Consider the following 24,648-nt stretch of genomic DNA (forward strand, 5'->3'; position numbering starts at 1 on the left):
GTTGTGAAATAGGATAAGATCTAAACCTTTTCAAGGTTTCATACAATTCCACCAAAATCCCAGAATATCGTTTACCTGCTGCTCTTTTCAAAAATGTGAGCCTGTAGTGGCCAAATGGTCAGTGATTTGTAGTTGTGCCTATTGAGACTTTTTCTCAGGATCACAATACCTGCAACTTATCAAGGTTTCAAGCAATTCCACCGAAATCCAGAATATCATTATCTTCTGCTGTTTTCAAAATGTGGCCCTGTAGTGGCCATATGGTGGTTGTTTCTACTGAGACTCAGGATCACAATATCTACAACATACGCGTATCACGTTTTCAAGCAATTCCACCGAAATCCAGATTACAGTTACCTACTACCTTTTTCAAAAATGACCCTGTAGTGACAAAACGGTCAATAATTGGTGGTTGTGCCCATTGAGAGTTTTTCCCAGGAACTCAATATTTACAACATATCACGGTTTCAAGCAATTCCACCGAAATCCAGAATACAGTTACCTACTGCCTTTTTCAAAAATGACCCTGTAGTGACATTACGGTCAATAATTGGTGGTTGTGCCCATTGAGAGTTTTTCCCAGGAACTCAATATTTACAACATATCAGGGTTTCAAGCAATTCCACCGAAATCCAATTTTCATAAGGATTGTGCGAGATCCTTTTCCCCTAAGCTACGAATTTTCCTTCCGAGGCTACAATTCATATTGTGGTCAGTTTTTGCAGTATTACTTTTCACTACATTTATATTGAAATTCTGAACTTGGGAAACTCTTAAATTATCACTGGCTGTGAGAATGACATGCCACCGGACTCTAACCCGGGATCTCCATAAAGAAAACAAAAAAGGCAAAATACTAGCCTACTTCCAATGACTTCGTTCTCTACAATTCATTGAGATTCAGAAATAACGATTCTACAACACCCATTTATTCAAGGATTTAGCTTGTACTTCATTAGAAGCCACTGTGGCTCATTGGTACGAGCCAAGACAACTAGTTACTACTGTAGATTACCTCTCTCTCTCTCTCTTTTTTTTTAAAAAAAAACAAGAACACCCGTTTTTGCGATCCCTTTTTCTTCTCCATTTGTCACTAGAAGGGAAAGCAAAAAGCTTGCTTTTTCTAGCTCAAAGAAAGAGAAAAACAAGTGAACTACACATACTGGTAAAATGAAACGAAATCTTTCAATTTAACGTCCCAGGATTATGCCCTTTAGGCTAAGGCAGACAATGATTAAAACAAATGAATGATGATGGAATAATTGGTGGAATGAAAAATTGGGAGGAGACGAAAGTACTCTGAGAAAACCCACGGGCACGGTGTTTTCCATCACAAACTTACTTGACTGAGAATCGAAACATAGATCCCACGCATGAGATGTAAGTGCTCCACCAATGAGCTGCATACTTGTAAAAAAAAACATCATTTAATTGTTATTTTATGCAAGCATAAACTTAATGCATGTACTCCTTGACAGCCCTCTCCCTAGTCTCGTGGCTAGCGCGTATGCTTAAGATATATGTGGTCCCGAGTTCGACTTCCGATGGGAGAGGATATGTGGAATTCAGCTGTGCTCAACATTTCTGTGTGCCTGTCATGTTTAATGGTAAAGAGGGTAAAATTAGACAAGCCAAGTTACTAAGAAATGTTCGATTCACAAGTCAAATTTAAAAAAAAAGAGAAAAAAATGATAGAGCGCTCACTTCTGATGCGTAGGGTCTCTTGTTTGAGCCCAGCTCTCGCCGAGCTCTGAACTTTAGGGTGAAGAAAAATACCACACACCTAGTGCATAGGATTTCTTGGGTTTCTCCCGTTTCCTCTCATTTTCTTCATTTCATATTTCATCATCACTGTCTCTCTTGGCCTCGGAGCACAATCATGAGACGTTAAACTTTTTAAAAAAAGTTCAGTATAGAGTTTCATTGGTTATAAATAGAATCTTATGAATCCCAAACACGAATATTTTACAGACACAATTTATAGTAGGTTCTCTGCAAAACATGGATAAATTTCGAAAATGAACAACTTCATTATGCCAACTAATAAGTTCAGTTGAAAACGATCATATTCAGATTTTTTTTTGTTTGTTTGTTTGAAAATTTAACTCTAATCACCAATGAATTTGAAAAGTGACTTCAGTTCTGAGATTCTAATTCTGTATGTGATGACTGTTCTTTTATAGATACTAAATTAAATATTTTTTATAAAAAAAACTTACCATTTTGACAAGAAAGCCCATTATCAATAACAGCAAAACCTTCCAATTCATTTCTTGGCGAATGAACGACCTTATTTCCAAACACTTCTGTTCTAAAATGAATGTTTGTGGTTGTGAAGATCCTTCCGGCGTAGATGTTCCTTTGTCAGTCAAGTTAGCCGACTTATTAATTAAAGCTAACAGTTGTGTGAACACAAAAAGTCAACAGGAGGTGATTTCGTCATATGCCTATATATCCTGTTTTTCTGTTATCGGCATTAAATAGATAGATTCTTTGTCTCTTCTCCCTGAATATTTCATTTCATAATGATAACAAAGGAAATTAGGGATCAAGGGTAACTTTGCGCTCTTGTTATGTGAATGCTGTCAGCAAAATATACTATTTTTAGAACTAAACAGTTTGATGCCATTTTAGTAGTACAGAAGAGATTTGCATCTAGACTAGGGTGACCAAATCGTCAACTAGAAAAAACGGGTCAATGTTTTTACGTTTGGATAGGTTACTCCCCTAAATATATATTTTTGCCTCTCCGTTCTCTCTCCCTCTCCCTCTCTGTATCTCTCACAAAAAAGGGCAAATTTACACTTTTTCATTTTAAAATCTATTGAAAAGGTTGTGGAATTAATTAAATAACAAGTAACTATCAGCAACTAAGAAACAATGAAATTTTGAAAACATTACTAAAATATATAAAACATTCATTCAATATCTGTCAATCAACAAAATCTGTCACCGGCAGAATTTATAACAAACTACTCTCAGCATCGGATTCCAACTCACTTTATTTGCTTTTTCTTAATTTTAAACATTATTTCACTTACAGCTAGTTTTCTTTTTACTTTCACTTTTATATTTCTATACTTTTGTTCTCCTTTCGTAAATGACAGTATGTTACATCTTAGTCAAATCACGGAAACACTGTACTGCACTGGTGACAGCGCCTCAGTCTTCCACTTCCCGAAACAGAGAGTAAAAACAGTTCAGCCCCTTGCACTGTCGTCTGCGGAATGGGAGTCTTGGAGGGGGAGGCCTAGGAGGGAAAACAGTGCAGCCACCACATCTAATATCGCAAACGTCGTAATGACGTTGTTCAGTAATTAGACATATTCCAATATAATCACATAGCTTAGAATATAATAATATTATTATTTTCTAAGCTATGTGATTAGAAAATAATAATACAAATTAGGAAATTTTAGATTGGAAAGCTTTCTTGTACCTAATGTACGTAAATACGGGACATTTTGGCGTCCCGGGAAAATTTTTCGGGACACCGGGAATGGTAGTGAAAAACGGGACAATCCCGTTTTTATGGGATAGTTGGTCACCCTAATCTAGACAGAATTATTGGGGAAACGGGTCTCCGTGATAGAGCGCTTACCTCTGGTGCTTGGGTCCCTAGTTCGATTTCCGGCTAAGTTTGTGGTGAACAACATCGTGTCCGTGGTTTTTCTCCAGGTACTCCCGTTTCCCCCCAAATTCTCATTCCACCAATTCTTCCATCATCATTCACTTACCTTAATCATCATCTCTCTTAGCCTAAAGGGCATAAATCGTGGGACGTTAAACTGAAAGATTTCATTTCATTTCAAAGATACAATTATCGCCAATAAGACTACATATATGAGCCTAAATAACCAGGATACGGTGACTCATTAATGCAAACATTAGGAAAAGCGAAGACAAAGAAGGAGACAACATTACCAATCTTTTGGGAAAACATCCATTTTTGAGATCTCTGCTTCTTCTCCATTTGTCACTGAGACGTATAAGTGAAAATCACTGTTTTTCTGACTAGAGAAAGGCATGTTTTTCTTTAGTTCAAAGAAAGAGAAGAACAGGTAACTTAGGCATAGTCGTAAAATAATCCTTCATTTGGTCTTTATGTTACGCAATCATAAACCTAGTGACTGTAGCTTACATGATTTTTATTGGCGTGAAAGTGAATATTCACCTATAATATTCACGAGGAATTGAAAGTTAGATTCTGTACAACAATTTTTAAATTTATTGACATATAACACAACAGGCACAGGCCTAATTACAGTGTTACATAGTATATCGCCAATAGACACTGATCCAGATTACATAGTTTAATAAAGCTATTGGTAATAATTACATTTGTCTTACAAAATTAGTAGACTTCTTAAAACTACCTACATCCATTGCCAGTACATCCAGGTTGAAATTTTCTTTGACTAACCTATTGTAGGTTGCACTAACTCTCCATATAGGAGATCTGCTTAAAACGTTTGTTTTCGCTGTCATACAAAAAAATGTATTTTTCGAAGCCGTGCGCAATTTAATGGATGGTACTTGGATACATATTTTTTCGTTAAGATCAGGACAGCCTATTTTGCCATGAAAGAGTTTGTGTAAAAACAATAAATCAATATTTCTTCTCCTGAGTTCTAATGTTTCAAAATTAAAATTTTCAACAAGGTTAATGTAGCTTTCAAATTTTGGATTGCCATCACTGGGATCTTCACCGGATTTTTGAGTTAGCTTTTGATTCGTTCCCGTTCATTTCTCAAATGGGTATTGACTATGTTTCTTGAGATATGGTAGCAAATCTTTCGTTGTGATCGTAGGTAATAAATGTATGTACAAATTTTTCGGAAAATGCTGATCACAAATCTGGTTTGGAAGTGTGTTCCACAGATGAACAAGATTCGTTTGAGGGGTCGTATCTTCATTTACGTTACTTCTGATTACGATTAATCTTTAATTGCTATTAAAACATTATTTATTATTTCCAAGACTGCCTTGTAATTGCTATTTAAACAGTATTTATTATTTCCAAGATTGATCTTAAGTTGCTATTGAAACTGGATTTATTATGCCCAAGACTGGCCTTTAATTGCTATTTAAATATTTGTTATTTTTTTCTGTCCAAGACTGATGTTTAATTGCTATTTGAAGAATATTATTTTTTCTGTCGAAGGTTGATCTTTAATTGCTATTTAAATAGTGTATACTACGTTTTTATTATATGCAGTGAATTGATTTAGAATTTTGATTGTGATAAATCTTAGAAACTAAATTTCTACACAATAATATTTCAGAAGCGCCAAGGGAGCTTTGTGGTGAACAAACACTGTGTGTGTGGGTTTTTCTCGGGGTTCTTCCGTTCCCTCCCACTTTTTCATTCCCCATTTCACCCATTTCTCACTATCACCGTCTCCTTTAGCCTAGCGGCATAACCGTGGAACGTAAAACTTAAAGATTTCATTTCATTTCATTTTCAATATTTCACAAGCTTTATAGCAAGTCAAAATCTATCGCCATGCCAACTTTGATCCAGACAGGGGCGGATCCAGGACGGACTTTCGGGAAGCGGTGGGTTGTAGTACTGCTATTAAGAGTTCCAAACTCTGGGATTGGTTTTATTTATCTGGTAAATTCAGTTGAACTCGTATGATATATAGCCTAGTATAATATAATTGTAATAGATTAAAACAAATAAAAATGGATCTCCAAAATAACAGGTGACTGATAAAATCTTTGATTTTATGTTAACTCCTTTATGCTTGTATTTCACCTCATTTCCAGACATTGCCAAGAGTGGTCATAAGGCCAGTATACATCGTTAAACATACGACTTAATGAGTAATTTTATAAATTTTCTGCTCGATATAAATAGTTATTTCTCCAGTTCTATAGTATGCCTGTAGATGTTGCATGTATTATATTACATCTATATATGTATATAAATTTTACTAGGAGTAAAATGACATTTTGTGTCTTGTGTGTTAAGAAATGTTAACTAAAGTATTCTGTGTTAATATTGCAATATCAAAATTGTAAGTATCCCTAAGGGCCATTTTAAATGGACACTTACATGGAGTGAGTGGGCGGACAAGAGAGTAACACTGCTGAATTGATAAACATTAAGATTGCTATCTTTTCAAAGCAAATTGTAGGACACTTTATGTTGCAACTGGGAAGAAAATATCCTTTAAACAATATTCGAATGTGTATTCTCATGTAACATGAAGACATTGTGTGTTTAAACATTTTGTAGATGATTATGGATAAAGCTATGTTGATTATTTTATTGAGTTACATCAATGTAATTATTCATTCTAATGATTTCGCAATATCGAGACTATCAAGAACTATCAAGAACTATGATTTGGAAATTGAACCCTATACTGTTGTATTATTCCTTTATGATTGTCGTCACTGATTTATTTTTTATTATTAAAAGTGAAAATTTAATGTAGGAAACTTTCGATCGATTATAATAATAGTAATAATAATAATAATAATAATAATAATAATAATAATAATAATAATAATAATAATAATAATAATAATAATAATTATTATTATTATTATTATTATTATTATTATTATTATTATTATTATTATTTTACATTTAGAGAATTGCACATCTTCACACACTAATTCTTCTTTTAGTTTATGTGGAGTCTACCATTCTTCAGATTATCGATTGCACTAAACCATTGATTAACAACAGTGTCTAGATATATATATGTTTAAGGTTGGTTTAAAGGGACAAATTTTGCAGATAGATGGCACTACAGTCTTCGTATCTCTCCCATGTATTTTTTATCTTTCTCAAAAATTCACGATTTCTCTTACAAATTTCAACCTACAGACTTCAAATTTTTAGAAAAGGAACTTCATAATCTATCGAAGGCAATAATCCGTGCCAATTTTCTATTTAGAATTTTCTTCATTGTTGAAATAACTTGATTGTTGAAATAGATATCCAAACCTCTAACAATCGAACTGTTTCAACAATGAAGAAAATTCTAAATAAAAAAATCGACACGGATTGTTCCCTTTAATAGGTTACGAAGTTCCTTCTCTAAAAATTTGAAATCTGTAGGTTGAAATTTGTAAAAGAAATTCTAAATTTTCGTGAAAGGTAAAAAATACATGGGAGAGATATGAAGACTGTAGTGACATCTATCGCCAAATCTTGTCCCTTTACACTAACCTTAACTTGAATATAATGGTAGAAATAATTGTCTTCAATGTGGTCGCTTTCAGAATATTCTTGAAGCTCTTACTTGTACACGATAGTGATCAATGTTTAAGGAGTTTAATTGCAATGTTATCGCCAAAATGAAACTTGACAATGCAATTGTAAATGAGATGTCCATTCATCATAATTGGGTTAAATGTATGGTTAATATTGTTTGTGCATTGCTATGAAAAAATAGACAGGATTAATAACGTAATGCTTCCTGAGTGTTTGGGCACGGCAGACTGTTTACTATAAATGATCAGAGCGTGTAATGTTAAGCATGTAATCATATTTTATGCTTGTGATTTGTTGCTTAGGTAAGTTTTCTTAACATTTGCCAAAGTAAACATTTTTATTTTATTAGTAACAACTTTAACATTTTATTTAATTTTTTTGAGTTTCATCAATATTTGTCTATACCGGGTGTATGAAAAGTCCGAGGCCATAGAACAACTCCGGCATGAATAAAAATACGAAAAAATGGAAAGAGAAATAGAACGTTGTTGGAACGTTGCTTTTTCATTTAAGATATGACGCTTTATCAGTATGGAGCCCCATCGGCTGGTGCGATTGGAGAATGTCGATTGACAACCACCTACTTCCAACAGCTATCCTTTCTTCCCATTTTTCATATTTTTACTTATAACAGAGTTGGCCTACGATCCCAGGCTTCTGATTCACCCAGTATATGGCAATTATGTGATTGTACATTAAAAAAAAAAAAAAAAACTACCCTGAAAATGCTGGTTCTTCACCACTTGATCGAGACTTGACGCTGAATGCTATTAGTGCAACAAACATTTTTAAAGAACTTGGTTATGGAAGAAATCAACTGTAAGTATATTATTTATTAAATGATGGAATAAGTTTAGCGTCCAGCATGTGCAATGGATATGACTTGATTTTATTGAGTCAGGAGATTTGTTTTAAAAAAAATAGTAAATCCCTGGGAACAAATACAAAACTTTTTACTAAAATATGTATTTATTGACAATACATTACGTATATACAAGTAGCAAGCCTATAATTTCTTTTTGAATGACATAAAAGTGTTATATTGTTAGAATTAAAAAAAAAAAACACTGAAATACATTGATGACAGAACACCTGCTTGCTAGATGATTTCCAAGAGGATTTACCTATACAAAGTTTCAACGTCAAACATTTCTGAAATGAAATTAAACAGATTTATTAGTTTTGTTTAAGTAACTTTAATAAAACAACATATAAAATAAATACTCAACATACTGGAGAAACACAGATTATTATTGTTATAGAAACGTAAAACTATACCATGGAGAAAGCTACTACACGCCAAAAATAGTTAACTCGCCTAGTACAAGAAACAGTTAAAGCATGGTTTTCTTTTGCCAAATATTTACATGTATTACCAGTAAAGCATCACCTACAACTCAATTATGACGTAACTCCTTTGAACGACCAGAACAGTAAACCTGCTAACTCTCATCATGACCATTTTTTGCTTGAACGAAATTACAAATCCATGAGAGCAATGTATTGAACACACTTCATACCGACCATCTTTTCCTCCGTCATCGGTTTTTGTCTTTTGTCACAACATATTACCGTACTGTAATAATACTAACCTAATCGACACTCTTATACATCTCTTAGTTTTTTTGGGGGATGGTTTAAGTCGCCTTCATGAAGTCGCATTTGACTCGTGTTCATACGGGTCTGAAGCAGTGTTCGAAGTGGGAAAAAAAGCAGAGGCGGTATATTTTATTACGATTTTGACTTGACATACCGGCTATATCTAAATGTTGAAATACAGTGAGGGTATGTTGCCTAAAGATTGAATTTCTCTTTACATAATGACTAAAAACCATTGGAGAGTTTCTCTGTAGTTATGGGAGGGAGGGACATGGAGAGACTTTGGTCCCCCGGCAGCAACCCTCTCAAAAAGCATATATTATATATATTCCCTTATGTTGTATTATAGAGAGTTATATACGAAAATACTCAAAAACAGAGTTTTTATATTAACAATTTCCTGCGGGAAAACTACTGGACCCCACTCGACTGAGGGATATTCCAAAACACAGGAAGATCCGCCCCCACAGCAGACAACCCATACTAAAAAAAACGACATTTATATGCATTCAGGTAAGGAGATACACACATACATAAGAAAGAAAAAGATCAGTATGGCACATCAAAATATAAACTAGATTAACTTCTTTGAAGACACCTCGTTTTAAAAACATAAAGTGGGAAAAAGATAACAAAAATGTCGGTGTTGTCCACTTCGATATTATTTCTGCATAAGAAATAAAATGTTTTTGCGTGGAAAGCTATTCCTCAATTACTGTGAATAAAAATGAATTCATTAAAGGTATTTAGCATCTACTCTCGAGTGACGGTATGTCTTGATAAAGTGACGCTTTTTTATATAAAAGAGAGATAGAAGTAATGAGAAAATCATAACTAGAAACATACTTCGATGACTAATTTTTACGTGTATTTTCATAATTTTTTATTGTTTTACTTCCAATTCACATGTTCCAACAACATACTCTTCTCCGTTGACTTTCCTTAGAGCCAAAGCCAAGGAGTAAAGAATTATAATGCTGATTTTTCATTACGTTAAAACAATCCTTACGTATGTTAAAATAATAATACCTCTGTCCCAAGGATGTAATAGGGCCTATACGCAAGTATACGACGTAAACCCACCTAATATTTTATAGTTAAGCTCACCTAAATTCACAATAGAACGAGCATATACGAGGAGTTTATAACAATATTTTTGAAAACTATCCAGTTTGTACCCACTAAAATTTCTAGTATTACGTCATTGCTCTAACCTTAGAAAGAAAGAACTTAATATGATTCATTTAGAAGTATCCCCTCTAAATATTTCAGTAATTCATATTTATATTACTCAAAATTATTGAAATAGTTCTTTGTAATGTAGAGACAAGGAAGTTCATCGAGTATCGTGGTGTTCTCTCAACTGCAATGCAGCTAGCCAGGACACGGGCGTCTCTGGCGGGGGAGGACGAGGGGGATGCGTCCCCTCCAATATTTTGAAGTACAAAATATTCAATATTTTATTCTAATTAATTTACTAACGACAGAATAACATATAAATAATGATAATTATGTTTACAGTAGAGCGTCGATTATCCGAACGTCGGTCAACCGAACGACCGCTTAACCGAACTGTGTACTCGCTCGCACCTGTTACTCTCCCACCCTACCGTCCATCATCCCCCTCACTCCCAAACCAAGTTTCCCACAGTAGTCGCCGCACTGAGCCACCGCTGGCGGAACATTGCTTCTAATGGGGCCTTCATAAGGCGCTGCTGACCGGCCAAGCCGCCAGTCGCTGTGTTTCAACAATCAGCACACTTCTGTCGGTTTGGCACTGGCTGTAGAAGTAGCGGCAGTATCAAAGCTGTTCACAGCAACAGCTGCGCCAGCTTAGAGTTGAGGCATGCCGCTCCGCGCATGGCAAATAAACATGTACAGTTCGATTATCCGAACAAACCAGTTTTCCGAACACCCATATCCCCCAATTACTTCGGATAATCGACGCTCTACTGTATTTGAAATATAATATTCAGGTTGTGAAACGATTATAACAGAGTTCTTGATATATACGTCAAGGGGTCCGTGAAGGTAAGCAGAAAGGTAACAAATGGAATCGAATATAATAAATAGGTTGGGCTAGGTAGTACCATTGAAATCACTATCTTTGATGTCCCCCCCAAATTTTACATGCCAGAGACGCCAGTGAGCCAGGACGTACGTTTAGGAGATAATGTAACAAAGTAATAGGTATGAGGCACCATGCTTTACATCTACTAGCATTCAGTTTAAAATAACAAGACATGTAAGCTTATAAGATGTTAGTCATTGGGGATCAACTAACCTCGGCCCTACTGGAACGTCGTTGCAGCAGTTAACTTTACATTTAGACTGGAAATCTGGGTGAAAAGTAAGCTATCATTTATTTAAAACTATATCTTTTTCACTTCTTCCTTAACGAAGGCTCTACTGTGCGCCGTTCAAACTATATATATATTATGGTGGATCCAGGACATGATAAAGTGAGGGGTTAAACCATAGCTTGCTGTTTTATCCAGTGTAAAGCAAGATTGAAGCCCATTTTATCCAGTGTATACCTGAGCTTTAAACGGGGGGGGGGGGAATCCCCCTTTGATCTGCGCCCGTATATATATATATATATATATATATATATATATATGGTATTATACGCCTTCATTTTTCGTTCCGTTTCTTTTGTATTAGATCCACATTATACTCGTATACACACACATCAATAACTGTATTCATGTATGTTAATTAACAGCGATTTTTATTCGATTAAAGTACGTTTGTTTTATGTTAGCACACTTCCCGCCAATGCATTTGGTTGGTCTTTAAACTATTTTCTACTACTATCCATTTCATAAAGATAGGCCCCTGACTTCGCGGTGCTGCCGTGACGTCCAGTCAAAACTTATACTGCATTGTCGTACCTCGTTGGAATTGTTGGAATGTTGTCTTTCCAATACTTAAGACATACAAATTTTCTTGGTACTGTGTAGTGAGAAAAAAATAGAAATTAATGAAAAAGTGCGTATTTTTTCGTACTTTTTTGGTAAATCAATGTTTATAGGACTATATCTCGGAAATGAGATAACATGAAATAATTTCCTGTGCACGATATGTAGGTGCATCTATTACCTGTAAGTTCTGAAAATTTCATTACTCAACACGTAGTAATTTTCTTGTTATTCAGTAAAAAGTGAGACATCATTATCTCTGAATTGCTGCGGTGTATTAACAATCTGAAAAAACTTTTAGAAAGATCTTAAAATAACTTTTTCAACCAAACTGTTTTGACTTGTTTTAAAAGATAAACAATCACAAATATGACATTATGATTATTTCTGCTTTGCGCCCTTCGCTATCGCAGTTTATACGGAGTGCTACGTTGCCACATTTTCCTGGCGCGTATAGACTCTCAGCCGGACGGGTATTTAAACTTGTCACGCACACTGTCCGGCACTTTTTAGAGATATTTTTAAAATGTAATGTCTCCACAGATTTTAAACCAATTTCTTAGAAATTAACAGGATATACAGTAAATGTACCAAGTGTTCAAAATTAGAAAAGCAAACTCTTACCTTGTTTGGATTTGCATGTGATGGTCCTCGAAAATTTGTTGCTTTTTGTCAGTTTTTCACTTATTGCACGCAGTACAAAATACACTTGCACAGAAACAAGAACATGCACAAAGTTTATTATATGATACAACCTTAGTTGATATGTAATATTGAGTTTACACTTCACAGAAAATCTGTTTTCAGATCTAAGAGCTCCAAGCTACATTAGAATATGCCTTTGAATACGAATGACGCGTTTTTTTTTTTCGGCACAGCTTCAGGTTTACTTGAAACAGAGTTACTATCTTGTTCACTCCCGGATACGCCACTGAGCACAGAATAATCAATGTCCTTACTATTAATTACTAACTCATAACCGTCTGAGTCGGAGTCATTCATCAGTTCTGCAATTTCATTATCGCTAAACATTTTGCCTCTTCTTTTTGTAACATCGCCGCTCGTGAAGGAATATCCATTTTTTTTTTTTTCAATCAAAAAGCACAAGATATACTCACAAAAATATAAATGCCCATTCGTCCGTTTCATTGCAATGAACCCATATGATGTGAGTGTGTGTGTAAGTTTTTGACGCCTACGAACCGAAGGGAAGTGTTTAAGATTTAATCAGTGCGACGTGATTAGACGCAAATACAGCCCTCGTCACCTACTCATTGCATTGTTTACTTTCGTTGAAAGAAAACAAAGGACTCATTCTATGTTACATTCGGCAGGGGAATTGATCGCAGAACTTGGGTGAACACATGATTGCCAACATTTCTTTTTAACCTTTAACATGTTCGTAAGCTGTAGAGTGTGTATGCTGATAAATCTTGAGGTAGAAATGGAGCCATTGTTTATAAATATTAGGGAAGATAGCAGGAGCAGCGATGAGTCAACAAAGCCATGACGAAAGTGAATGAAGTAAGTAGATTAAGAGATGAGTTTTTGGATGTGTTTCTTCAACGTTTTATTTCGATTACATTGAGATGTGTACACTCATGTCCAAAATTATTGTCGCATATCTATAACTGTCTTCTTGTAAGAATATAATTTGATAATGATTTTGCAGGGTACTTTTAATACTGATACTATATGTAGAGTCGGGAAATGTATATTTGTAATAAATTTCATAGGAAAAGAATACGAAAATTAGAATGAGTAAAACAAAATGTTCCTAAATGGATAAGAAAATTTTAGTTTCGTTTTATTGTTCTTATTTACTGCTCTTTTGACATGAAATTTGCCACATACATGTCTTTGCCGATTATACACATACTAACATTATAAGAAATACCAGGCGAATTCGTTATCAAATTATATTCCTACAATAACATATTTATAGACATGCGACAATAATTTTGGACATAAGTGTGCATGCATTAATATTTTTATGATGTTGTGAAAGGTTATAATAAATACTTTTCCTATTACATTCGTATGAAGTAGGCTTCACGCTACAAGCTTCCTGAACGCGACAACAGTGCACGACAGCGTTGCCACACTTCCATTTACTGTATGCTGTTTCTTCATATAAGCGCGGGGAATTTAAAGATTGGGTTGCAACATGGCTCACCGCTTAACGCAGAGAATATGTTGAAGTAAACATTTTTTTTTAAATAAATACTCTACCAACTAAACCCTTTTTTGTTTATAGTTCCAAATATTTGGAACACTAGACTTCCAAATTTTCGAACAGTGTTTTGTACGTTTCTCTACCTACCATGGTAAAGGAGATCAGAGCGTCGTACATTTGTTTTAATTACACAAAAAATATCAAGTGATGAAAACTGAACTTTTCACATCTTACAGTTAATGGATGCATCTACATACTGTACACAGGAAATTATTTCACGTGATCTCTTTTCTGAGATATAGCTCTATAAACATTGATCTACCAAAAAAGTACGAAAAAATACGCACTTTTTCATTAATTTTTATTTTTTTCTCACTACATAGTACAAAGAAAATTTGTATATCTTAAGTACTGAAAAGACAACATTCCAACAATTCCAACGAGGTATGACAATGAAATATAAGTTTTGACTGGACATCACGGCAGCACCGCGAAGTCAGGGGCCTATCTTTATGAAATGGATAGTAGTGCTCACGTGAACGTTTTAATCCAATAGACGTCTTATTGCCTTTTGTCGTGTATGTGACGTTAGTTGTCAGTCAACCCATCAAATCAGGTCATTGCTATTTGGCGGGTATTTGAAATGCTTAGTTGCCACACGCGAACAAGTATATTACAGTGACTTGTGAGTGGTGTGGTGTTTTGCTGTGTTTCCTAGCGCATTGAAACTCGTAACTGCAGTGTGGCAAGAACGCGTGGCAGACAGGATTTATGCTTTAGGCGGAAAGCGTGCCAAGAAAAAACAAACGTACTCTAGTTGTCTTCGACATAATATTTTCTTTATATTACACATTTTATGCATATGCCAATTTATTATTATTATTATTATTATTATTATTATTATTAATAATAATAATAATAATAAAAATGTAATAATAAACTTTCCCCCATTCACTTTATATTGCGGATCCAGGTAAATAGCAACGTTGCATTTTCATTTAACATTGGGCGCATAAAGAGTGTAGCCCAAACGGCTCGTCCAATTTAAAAATAAAAAATCCTTCACTTTAGATTGAAAACATCATATTCGGAGACAGTTTCTCCTCTTACATTTTGTCATAACTCTGACAATAAGTTATCCTATGTCAGGAGACTTTTGAGACACCCTGTATGACACTTTACCAGTGTGCAGCCCAAACAGCTGGTGCGATTGAAAAAAAAATCCACGATCTTAGGTTGAAAACCACTTATTTCCAAGAACTTTCCTCTTTTTTCTTTTTTATCTTTACTCATAATGTATTTAGGCTATAGCCCCGGACTGTTGATACATCCGTCACTACGAGTACGTTGCAACTTACTTCTCACAGCACAAACAAAGCAGAATCCGTTTCTAAGAATCCTTTCTTTGGGGAGCAGTATGTGGTTTTTTGTTATGATCTTGCAGCACTAGTTGATTATGGAGATCTTCATTTGTTTGAACAGCTTTTGTTGGAGCGGAATGGATATAAGGTTAGAGTAATATTCTGTGGTTCCCTCTACTAAAAACCCACTAAAATTGCTCCACCATAATCTCACAATACCGTAATCACTGCTTTGTAAATACAAAGAATAAAACATGCTTTCAGTAAAGGTCCTTCTGCTAGATGTCTGTACGGGCAGGAATTTTTAGCCCGGGCCCGGCCCGGCCCGGTCCGTGAATTTAAAATGTGAGGCCCGACCCGAGTCCGAAATATGTTTAGCATTTAGGCCCAAGCCCGGCCCGAGCACGTGTCCCGAAATAATCCCGAATGAGCCCGAAATAAGCCCGAATTACAAAAACTTTATAATTAACGTAAAATTGTATTTTCATTTACAATAATTAGAGGTTTAATTTTGAAGTTGTACTTTCAAACTTCTCCAGAAAGAACGGTACAATAAATGTCGTTGTACAGTACATTTACAAAGTTAGGCCCGAAAAGGCCCGAGAAATATGATTGTATATTTGAAAATTTACTGCCCGTGCCCGAAGTGATATATGCTTTGTAGTCCCTAGTCCGGCCCGGGGGCTAGGTCCGAGCCCGTGCAGACTTCTTCCTTTTGTTGATCTTCGCCAGTACGTAAACTATCCATTTATTTCTGCATTAAAGTTTGGGACTGTAAGTTGTTATTCGTTGCCGGAGTAGGTTGGTCATGTGCAATGGAGCTTGAACTCATGAGGTCGGCACTCACACGCACATTCGACTTCAAACTCACGAAGTGAACGTAATGTCGAAATTATGTTGTGAGCGTGCGGTTGGGTGAGCGTCATGCCAAAATGATGTTATGAGTGTGTGGTTGAATAGCGTGGTGTTGAAAGGATGCTGTGGACGTGAAGTCGAGTGGGTGTAATGTCGAGATGATGATGTGAAACTGATGTCGAAATGATGTGAGCGAGGGTCGAGTGAATGAAATGTCGAGATGGTGATGTAAACGTGAGATTGAGTGAACATGATGTTGAAATTACGCGAGCATGAGGTTAAGTGAGTAGACCTATTATGTCCAAGTTACCTTGTGAGTGTGGGATTGAGTATATTAAAATGTGATCGAGAGGTCGAGTAAGGGTGAAGTTGAAGTTATGTTGTGAACGTGAGATTAAGTGAGTGTGATTTCAAAATGACATTGTGAACGTGGAGTCTGGCATCATATGAGCGTGAGGTAGAGTGAGGATATCAGAATGTGAGCATGAGGTCGAGGGAGGTCTGACTGGTGATGTGAATGTGATATGGTATTGATGGCGTGAACTAATGTTAAGGAAGATTAGGTTAAACTAAGTATCTTTCGTCATGAGTGTCAGATCTTTTCAATGGCAACATACGTGGTATCCAGCTGGACAAAACCTTGCTTACTACTAAGTACCCGGCTATTTGAGACGATCGCAAAGCGTATTTATTGCTCATGCGTACTCTTGGAATACGCTGACCATGTATTTAAATGTAGATGGCTAATCATAAACGCGAAAGGAATAAAATCGCTGAGAAAACGTCAGGTCGAGCGTATTTGGTGCGGGTCGGAACAATAGACCGCCTGCTGTTTAAAACATTTCAAAACGAAGGAAAAAAAGGAAAGACGTGTTGCCAGGTAAAGGGATTGTAGCAAGAAACAGCTGCTTGGAAGATGGTTTGCGCAGAGTATTGGAAGTCTGCTATTACACACCTGGACTTGGCAAAAATACCTGGAAACCCTGACTGGCTCACAGTATCATTTACACATCTGGTGAAAGTAAAATTACTGAATAGCCACTTTGGCCGCGTTCGCTACAGGGGATAACGCTTTCTCAAATAGCCTTAGACTAAATGATCAGGTAAAGTACTAAATAATCTCGTAAATATGCTTATTTATTATTCTGTCTTCCTGAAAAAAAAAATCTGTTAACAATCTTTAGCATCGCTTACAACTGTTCTTCAATCTCCATTATGACTTCATCTTCTAATGTTATTGTACCAACTTTATATCAATGAACGCACCACCAATACGTAATATTGGACTCTAAAGACTGGCTAAATATTCTTTGACATTGATATCAGGCATTTAATTACACTTCTTTTACAGAAAGAAAGTAATGACTCTTCGAGAATTCACAAACATCTTCCATATATATCAAAATTAACACTACAAAGGACATTTATATTCGCTGAGATACTAAAGCATACCGACCGGCGCGGCGTAGATTTCAGGGATGGTAAGTATTAATATTACAGAAACCGTACAGAGTTTAAGTTTTGGGTAAAATTACCGTATGCTTTTTCTTCTTCATAGTAATGATATTTATTATTATAATACTATTAAAACTTTATATATTTTTTTAACATGTATTTACAATGTATTTTTTAAAAAGTAGTTTCAAATGGGGTCTGATCATCGACACGTTAGCGTAAACAAAAACAGTCACATCATTCACTTATGTTTTAGGTCCAGGTAAATGGCAAAGTTGCATTTTCACTTAACATTGGGCACATAAAGAGTGTGCAGCCCAAACGGCTCGTCCGATTTAAAAATTGCTTTTACTTTAGATTGAAAACATCATATTTGGAGATGGTTTCCTCTCTTACATTTTGTTGTAACTCTGATAATAACAGAATTATCTTATGTAAGGGAACTTTCGAGATCCCTGTATGTTAAATGTAGAAGTAACGTTGCTAGTTCAGAAGGCTGTTCTCTACGGATCTTACCATACGAAGAATTCAACATTGATGAGAAACGAATTTGAGATGTTTGAAGTTCCTTTACACACAAGACAAACACCGTATGCGTGCGTTTTTTCGGGGTTCTCCCGTTTCCTCCCACTTTCTTCATTCTACCATTTCCTTCATTTCTCATCATCACCGTCTCCTTTAGCCTAGCCGCCATAACCGTAGGACATAAAACTTAAAGATTTCATTTCATTTTTTCCTTTACACAAAAATGTTCACGTTTACCTTGGGGCGGTTAGAAGTTACTTTTTCCTTTAACATAAGGTGCCTTACCAGTGTGAAGCCCAAACGGCTGTTGCAATTGGGAAAATTCCACTTTTAGACTTAAAACCATGTATTTACAACAACTTTGTTCTCTTTATGTTTTCAAATCTAAAAGGGTTTTATTATAAGCTTTTAAAAAACTGTTTTATTTCTTAAAACAAAATGTTTTATCAAAATATAATTTCCGATAATAATACATTTTTATGGTACTAAATGTTGCCATTTCCTTAGAAAATAAATACTAAAAATTCCACGATTTTACGTCATCTATCTTTAATTCATTCATTAAACTAACAGTGGTTCCCAACCTAGAAGCCGTGAAGAGCAAGCAAAAGGGTAGCAAGCTACTGACATAAATCATGAAATTATGAATAAAACACTGCTTATAATGGTCATTTACAATTTAGCTTTAACATCTTCAGAGACATAAAATGTTTGGCACTTTGTATCCTTTATTCCTGTTCAAGATTTCTATGTCATTGAAAAGTAAACAATTAGGACTATGCAATTAAAAATCTTTATAAAATTATCAAAAATAAATACAAAATGCTATTTCAATGTACACTCATGTCCAAAGGATTGTTGCATATCTATAACTGTTTTCTTGTAAGAATATAACTATAACTAGGAATGCAATGGATGTACCCCATTGCAATGAAATGAGCTGAGCGAGCTTAAACTACGTAATCATTCCTGGCCATTATGCAATAATAAATGCCATTTTTAATTGTTGACAAAAAAATCGCGTGAAAACTTTTTCCCCATGTTAAGTCTATGCAAGCGTTTTTCGGTGATTATTCCTTGATGGTACATCGGATTTTTGATTTCGACCTATGTTGTCACTCAGCACGACATACTCTATCAGCGTGCTAAGTTTGGTTGAGATCGGCCAAACGGTCTAGGAGGAAGCGTTTTTCGGTGATTATTCCTTGATGGTACATCGGATTTTTGATTTCGACCTATGTTGTCACTCAGCACGACATACTCTATCAGCGTGCTAAGTTTGGTTGAGATCGGCCAAACGGTCTAGGAGGAAGCGTTTTTCGGTGATTATTCCTTGATGGTACATCGGATTTTTGATTTCGACCTATGTTGTCACTCAGCACGACATACTCTATCAGCGTGCTAAGTTTGGTTGAGATCGGCCAAACGGTCTAGGAGGAAGCGTTTTTCGGTGATTATTCCTCGATGGTACATCGGATTTTTGATTTCAACCTATGTTGTCACTCAGCACGACATACTCTATCAGCGTGCTAAGTTTGGTTGAGATCGGCCAAACGGTCTAGGAGGAGTTCGCTGACAACCAAACGGCTAACCCGAGTATAAGAGCTTCGCTTCGCTCAGCTCAATGACTTTGCAGGATACTTTTAATAGTGACATCTGGTGTAGTAAAAGATAATCCATTATTTTGCCAATAGATGGCTTCAGTGATCTGTATCTCGCGTTGTATAAGTCCGATCGGGTTCAACGAGATGGCGTTCAAACGATGAGATTGCGTACTACAAACACTGTTCAGATAGTTGTGATGAGTTGAGTCAGTTGTTGTGTGAGCGCGAGTCAAAATGGACACTAGCAAAGAGAAAATACGCTATTTTACAATTTTTCTTCGATAAAGGCGAAAACGCAAGCCAGGCGGCTGCAAATGTGAATAGTGTTTATGGTCCTGATACTGTAACAGACAATCACGTGCAATTTTGGTTTCGTCGATTCTATTCCGGTAATTTGACGTCAAAGATCCACCACGCACTGGAAGGCCAAGTGTCGAAAATGTCGATAAAATCATGGACATAGTCGCGTCCGACCGTCATGTAAGCACTGTGTCGATTGCCCAAAAGCTAAACATTGCACAAAAAACCGTGTGAAACCATTTGCATAAGGCAGGATACAAAAAGAAGCTTGATGTATGAATGCAACACGAGTTAACGCAAAAAAAAAAAAAAAAAAAAAAAACTCATGGACCGAATTTCCATCTGCGAATCGCTGCTAAATCTCAACAAAATCGACCCATTTCTGAAGCGGTTGGTGCCTGGCGATAAAAAGTGGATTACTTACGACAACGTCACGCTAAAACGGTCGTGGTCGAAGCGCGGTGAGCCGGCGCAAACGGTGCCCAAGCCAGGAAATTTTGCTGTGTGTTTGGTAGGATTGGCAGGGAATTATCTATGAGCTGCTCCCCTACGGCCAAACCCTTAACTCGGAACTGTACTGTCAACAATTGGACCGTCTGAAGGCAGCAATCGCCCAGAAGCGGCCAGCTTTGGCCAATATTAGAGGCATTGTGTTTCACCAGGACAGGCCACACACATCGATAGTGACTCGCCAGAAGCTCCGGGAGCTTGGTTGGGAGGTTCTTAAGCATCCACCTTATAGTCCGGACCTGGCACCGAGTGATTACCATCTGTCCCTGTCCATGGCGAATACGTTTGCTGGTGAAAAAGTTGCTTCAAAGAGAGGATTGTGAAAATCGACTGTCTCAATTTTTTGCGACTAGGGACAAGGGTTTCTATAAGAGAGCCATCACCTTCCAAATGTCAACACGTTATCGAACAAAACAGCGCATATGTGACCTAAATCGGATCATTCTAACTATGGTAAGCCTTCAGTGTCATGCCAAAATAATGGATTACTTTTTTACTACACCTGTACTATGTTTATAATCGGGAAATGTATATTTGTGGTAGATTTCATAGGAAAAGAATTATAAATACGAAACTTAGAATGAGTAAAACAAAATGTTTCTAAATGGACAAGAAAATTTTATTTTCGTTTCATTGTTCTTATTTACTGCTCTTTTGACATGAAATTTGCCACATACATTGCCTTTGCCGATTATACACATACTAACATTATAAAAAATACCGGGCGAATTCGTTATCAAATTATATTCCTACAGCAACATATTTATAGACATGCAACAATCATTTTGGACATGAGTATACAACACGGACTTCGTAAACGTATCGGTATCTCAGCAAGTAAGAGCAAATTATTATTATTATTATTATTATTATTATTATTATTATTATTATTATTATTATTATTATTATTATTATTATTATTATTATTGATTTGGGTATTCAATATTGTATCTGAAATCGCAGAAAGAGTCAAACCAAAACCATGTATTGCCAATGAGCTGGGAAGAGAAGGAGGCATAATTTATCTTTAGTTTAACGTGGTAAGCATATGCACTGAAACTAGAAAGACAGTGATGGTGAAAGGGAAGATAATGGTTTAACCAAGAAAGTGGAAGGATACGTGAGAACCCCTAAAAACCAACGCATACGGTGATTTTCCAGCGCAAAACTCACTTAGTGCGGACTGGAATCGAACCCTTCCCAGTGGGCGCGCCCTAGGTTTACGTGTTTTATTTAAAAACATTTGCATACATACTATATTGATATAAAAAAATATTTCTATAAGACATTAAATTAAAATGTTCACAGTTTCTTCTCTGGAAAATGCATGTTATAATAGGTCCTATACCAATAATGGAAGCTTTACTTGATGGCTATTTTTTATGCTTAATAATCTACCTATGCATTAAAGATATTTATGATATTTCAGAACATTATCAGTGTTTAACTGGGGAAATGTTTAGAGATGGTGCATATATAAGTGGGTAGACCTTATTGAGCTAGGCAAAATGATAAAACCTCATGCGCAGTTTTTAAGCACGAGAACCATGCCACTAATTGAGGTGAAACTGGTATTGAATTGACGACTCGCTGTAGAAAACAATTCAAGTACCAGAACGAAAAGTTACTGTAACAGTAGAGGCAAAAGATAGTAAATTGTGCCCAAGCGTTACAAAATAGAAAATACTATTGTTTAGAAGTGCTGTAGGCCTACAACCTAGCATATAACGAATAATGTAAATCTAACTAAGGTATAAACGTATTAAAAAAAAAAAATAAGTGAAACAATTTCAAGGTAGCACTTGCATTACTTTCTGCAGCAAGTCTTCAATTATATCTTATTAAGTTCTTCATTATGACATTTGCAAGACGATAGCGTATATTATCGTTAACAAAATAAATCCTAAAATTATCGTTTAACTCTTAAAATTTTAATTTTTCTTTAACTAAAATATTGTCTAGACAGGGGCGTACCCACTGGGCAGGTCCACCGGGTCCGTGACTCCCCCAAACTTCATAACACGATATGCACTTGTAAATTTTATTAATAAAATTATATTTGTTTACCAGAAAAATGATTGATCTAATCTACAGATTTGGTCTTACACTTCATCTGTATTCTTTTTTCTTTCTTTTTATATAAAAAACAATTTAATTTAATCATTAAAAACAATCTAAACAAAACATTTTTTTCATAGAATATCGGTGACAGTACATAACAAGTACTGTCAGGTGTAGAATAGGACTCTTCATTATACGTATGCATAGTGTCTTAAAGTATTGGACCCCTCCCGAGAAAAATTCCTGCGTGCGCACCTATCAAAAGATAAGAAATACATCAGTCGATAAATCAACTCGAGCTGCAGAAAATAACATATGCTTAAGTATAAACTTTCATGTGTAGTTCTCGAGAAAATTATGTCACTCTTTTCCAGTAATAATTGGCAGCTATTACTTTGCTGGAAGGAATTCTTATTAATGTTTGTATAGTGCTGTGTATGTAGTAAAATAGCCCCGCGCAGCGTAGTTCCTAACGCTCTTGCCTTCTATGCGAGCGGTCCCGGGTTCGATTTCCGGTGGGGGCACTTGGTTGCAAAAGTATTTAAAAAGCTTTTTCAGGTCAGCCATCCTGAATGAGGTTTTCTTGGGTTTTCCTCATTCACACCAGGCAAATACCGGGGTGGTACCTAACATATTGGCCTAGGTCCCAGGCCTCTTCCTTCCTTCCCTTTCCCCAGATAGTGTGCTCGCCGAGGAACGTCATCCCTTAAAACGTGAAGGGCTAACATAGCCATAGATGCCGAAAGACCATAAATCTCAATCCTAAATCCATAAATCCTTGTATGATCTGTCAGGAAAGTAAATGTACACCTATTTTTCGAGTCTGGCATTCCTGCGCTCCATCCGTGGAGAGTATGAGAATTAAATCAATCAAATGTTTACTGAGGGGCAAAAAGAAAAGCTTAATCTGAATAAGACATTGCAGAGGGGCACAAGCTGTGAATACGAATAGTGCATTGTGTAAATAAAGGACGACACCGAAAGAGAAAGCCAGAAACAGCTGTTAAACTTACAAAAAAAGAGTAAAAATTGTCGAAGTGGGAACATAAAACACAAATACAACAAATACGCCGACAACTAAACGGTCACCATGCCGTGATCTTGGTGTAGTGGTTAAGGTGCTGGCTTACAAATGCAAAGGACGGAAGTTCGAATCCTCGGCAAGGACATTCTTGAAAATTTTTGTTAATAATACATACAACTCATGAGAGATGGTAAAAGAGGTCGTATTTAGTTTTTCGTAGCAATTATTATTGGTAATGTTTAGTACTGATAATACTTTGTCTTTGCGTATTGCTTTTATTCTTTTCTTCATTTCAAAAGAGAAGAATATCCGAACAAATGCCACCAAAATTCCTCATATTTTGAATGTAAACGCCATTCGCAATTAGTAAAGAATAAAAATTGAACGTTCCGATGTAGCTGCAAAAAGTAAAAAGAAAAACATGGAAGTAGACCATACTCATGGTTATTAAAAATACAATTTCTACATGCCTTACACCTCCCGACCACGTTTCTACGTTAGCAAGTAAGAGGTTTGTGTTTAGGTCAGGCTGGTCAATACGTTTTGCAAAGGGGCCCGGTTTAGCTCTGACGCACCACAGGTGCGAGAAGGGAGCAAAACACTTTTTCTCTCTCCCTCTGTGTGTCTATTTATCTATCTATCTGTATATATATAACGCTATTTGTGAATGCCATAACCACCCTAATTTTCAGCGGATTGAGACGAAACTTGGCACAAACATTAATTGTTGAAATATCTTGATGAGTTCGTTAACCAGAATAATCAGATGAAAATGTTCAAAATGACGGCCCTTCAAACTCTCAAAAATTTTCAAGGGAACCAAATTTCGCCCATAAATAGGTATTTAGAAAGTTTGAATAACTTTTCCTCTTTTACTGAAATATTTGTGTGCAGAGACTTATTGAAATATTGGACCCGATTAATCGCATAAAGGATGTTCACGCCCTTTCGCAACGGTCAGGCTTTTTTTTTTTTTCTTTTTTTTTTGCAGGAGAGGGTTATTTTCGTATCGGAACAAGATGA

At 35.9% G+C, this 24,648-nt stretch overlaps 2 protein-coding genes across 2 annotated transcripts in view; both read right to left on the minus strand.

Annotated features, from left to right (window-relative positions):
* LOC145684911 (uncharacterized) overlaps window positions 1-2,403 on the minus strand; it is an 84,821-nt gene extending 82,418 nt beyond the window's left edge. The window contains exon 1 of the mRNA XM_081757262.1: window positions 2,220-2,403. Within this exon, the coding sequence (XP_081613388.1) occupies window positions 2,220-2,270 (51 nt within the window). The 5' untranslated portion in view covers window positions 2,271-2,403. The remainder of the gene's footprint in view (window positions 1-2,219) is intronic.
* Window positions 2,404-8,193: 5,790 nt separating this feature from the next.
* The window catches only part of LOC145684912 (uncharacterized), an 81,603-nt gene continuing 65,148 nt past the window's right edge, over window positions 8,194-24,648 (minus strand). The window contains exon 8 of the mRNA XM_081757263.1: window positions 8,194-8,386. Within this exon, the coding sequence (XP_081613389.1) occupies window positions 8,355-8,386 (32 nt within the window). The 3' untranslated portion in view covers window positions 8,194-8,354. The remainder of the gene's footprint in view (window positions 8,387-24,648) is intronic.

Source organism: Thermobia domestica, chromosome 5, assembly GCF_964235325.1.
Source record: "Thermobia domestica chromosome 5, izTheDome1.hap1.1, whole genome shotgun sequence".
Classification (NCBI taxonomy): domain Eukaryota; kingdom Metazoa; phylum Arthropoda; class Insecta; order Zygentoma; family Lepismatidae; genus Thermobia; species Thermobia domestica.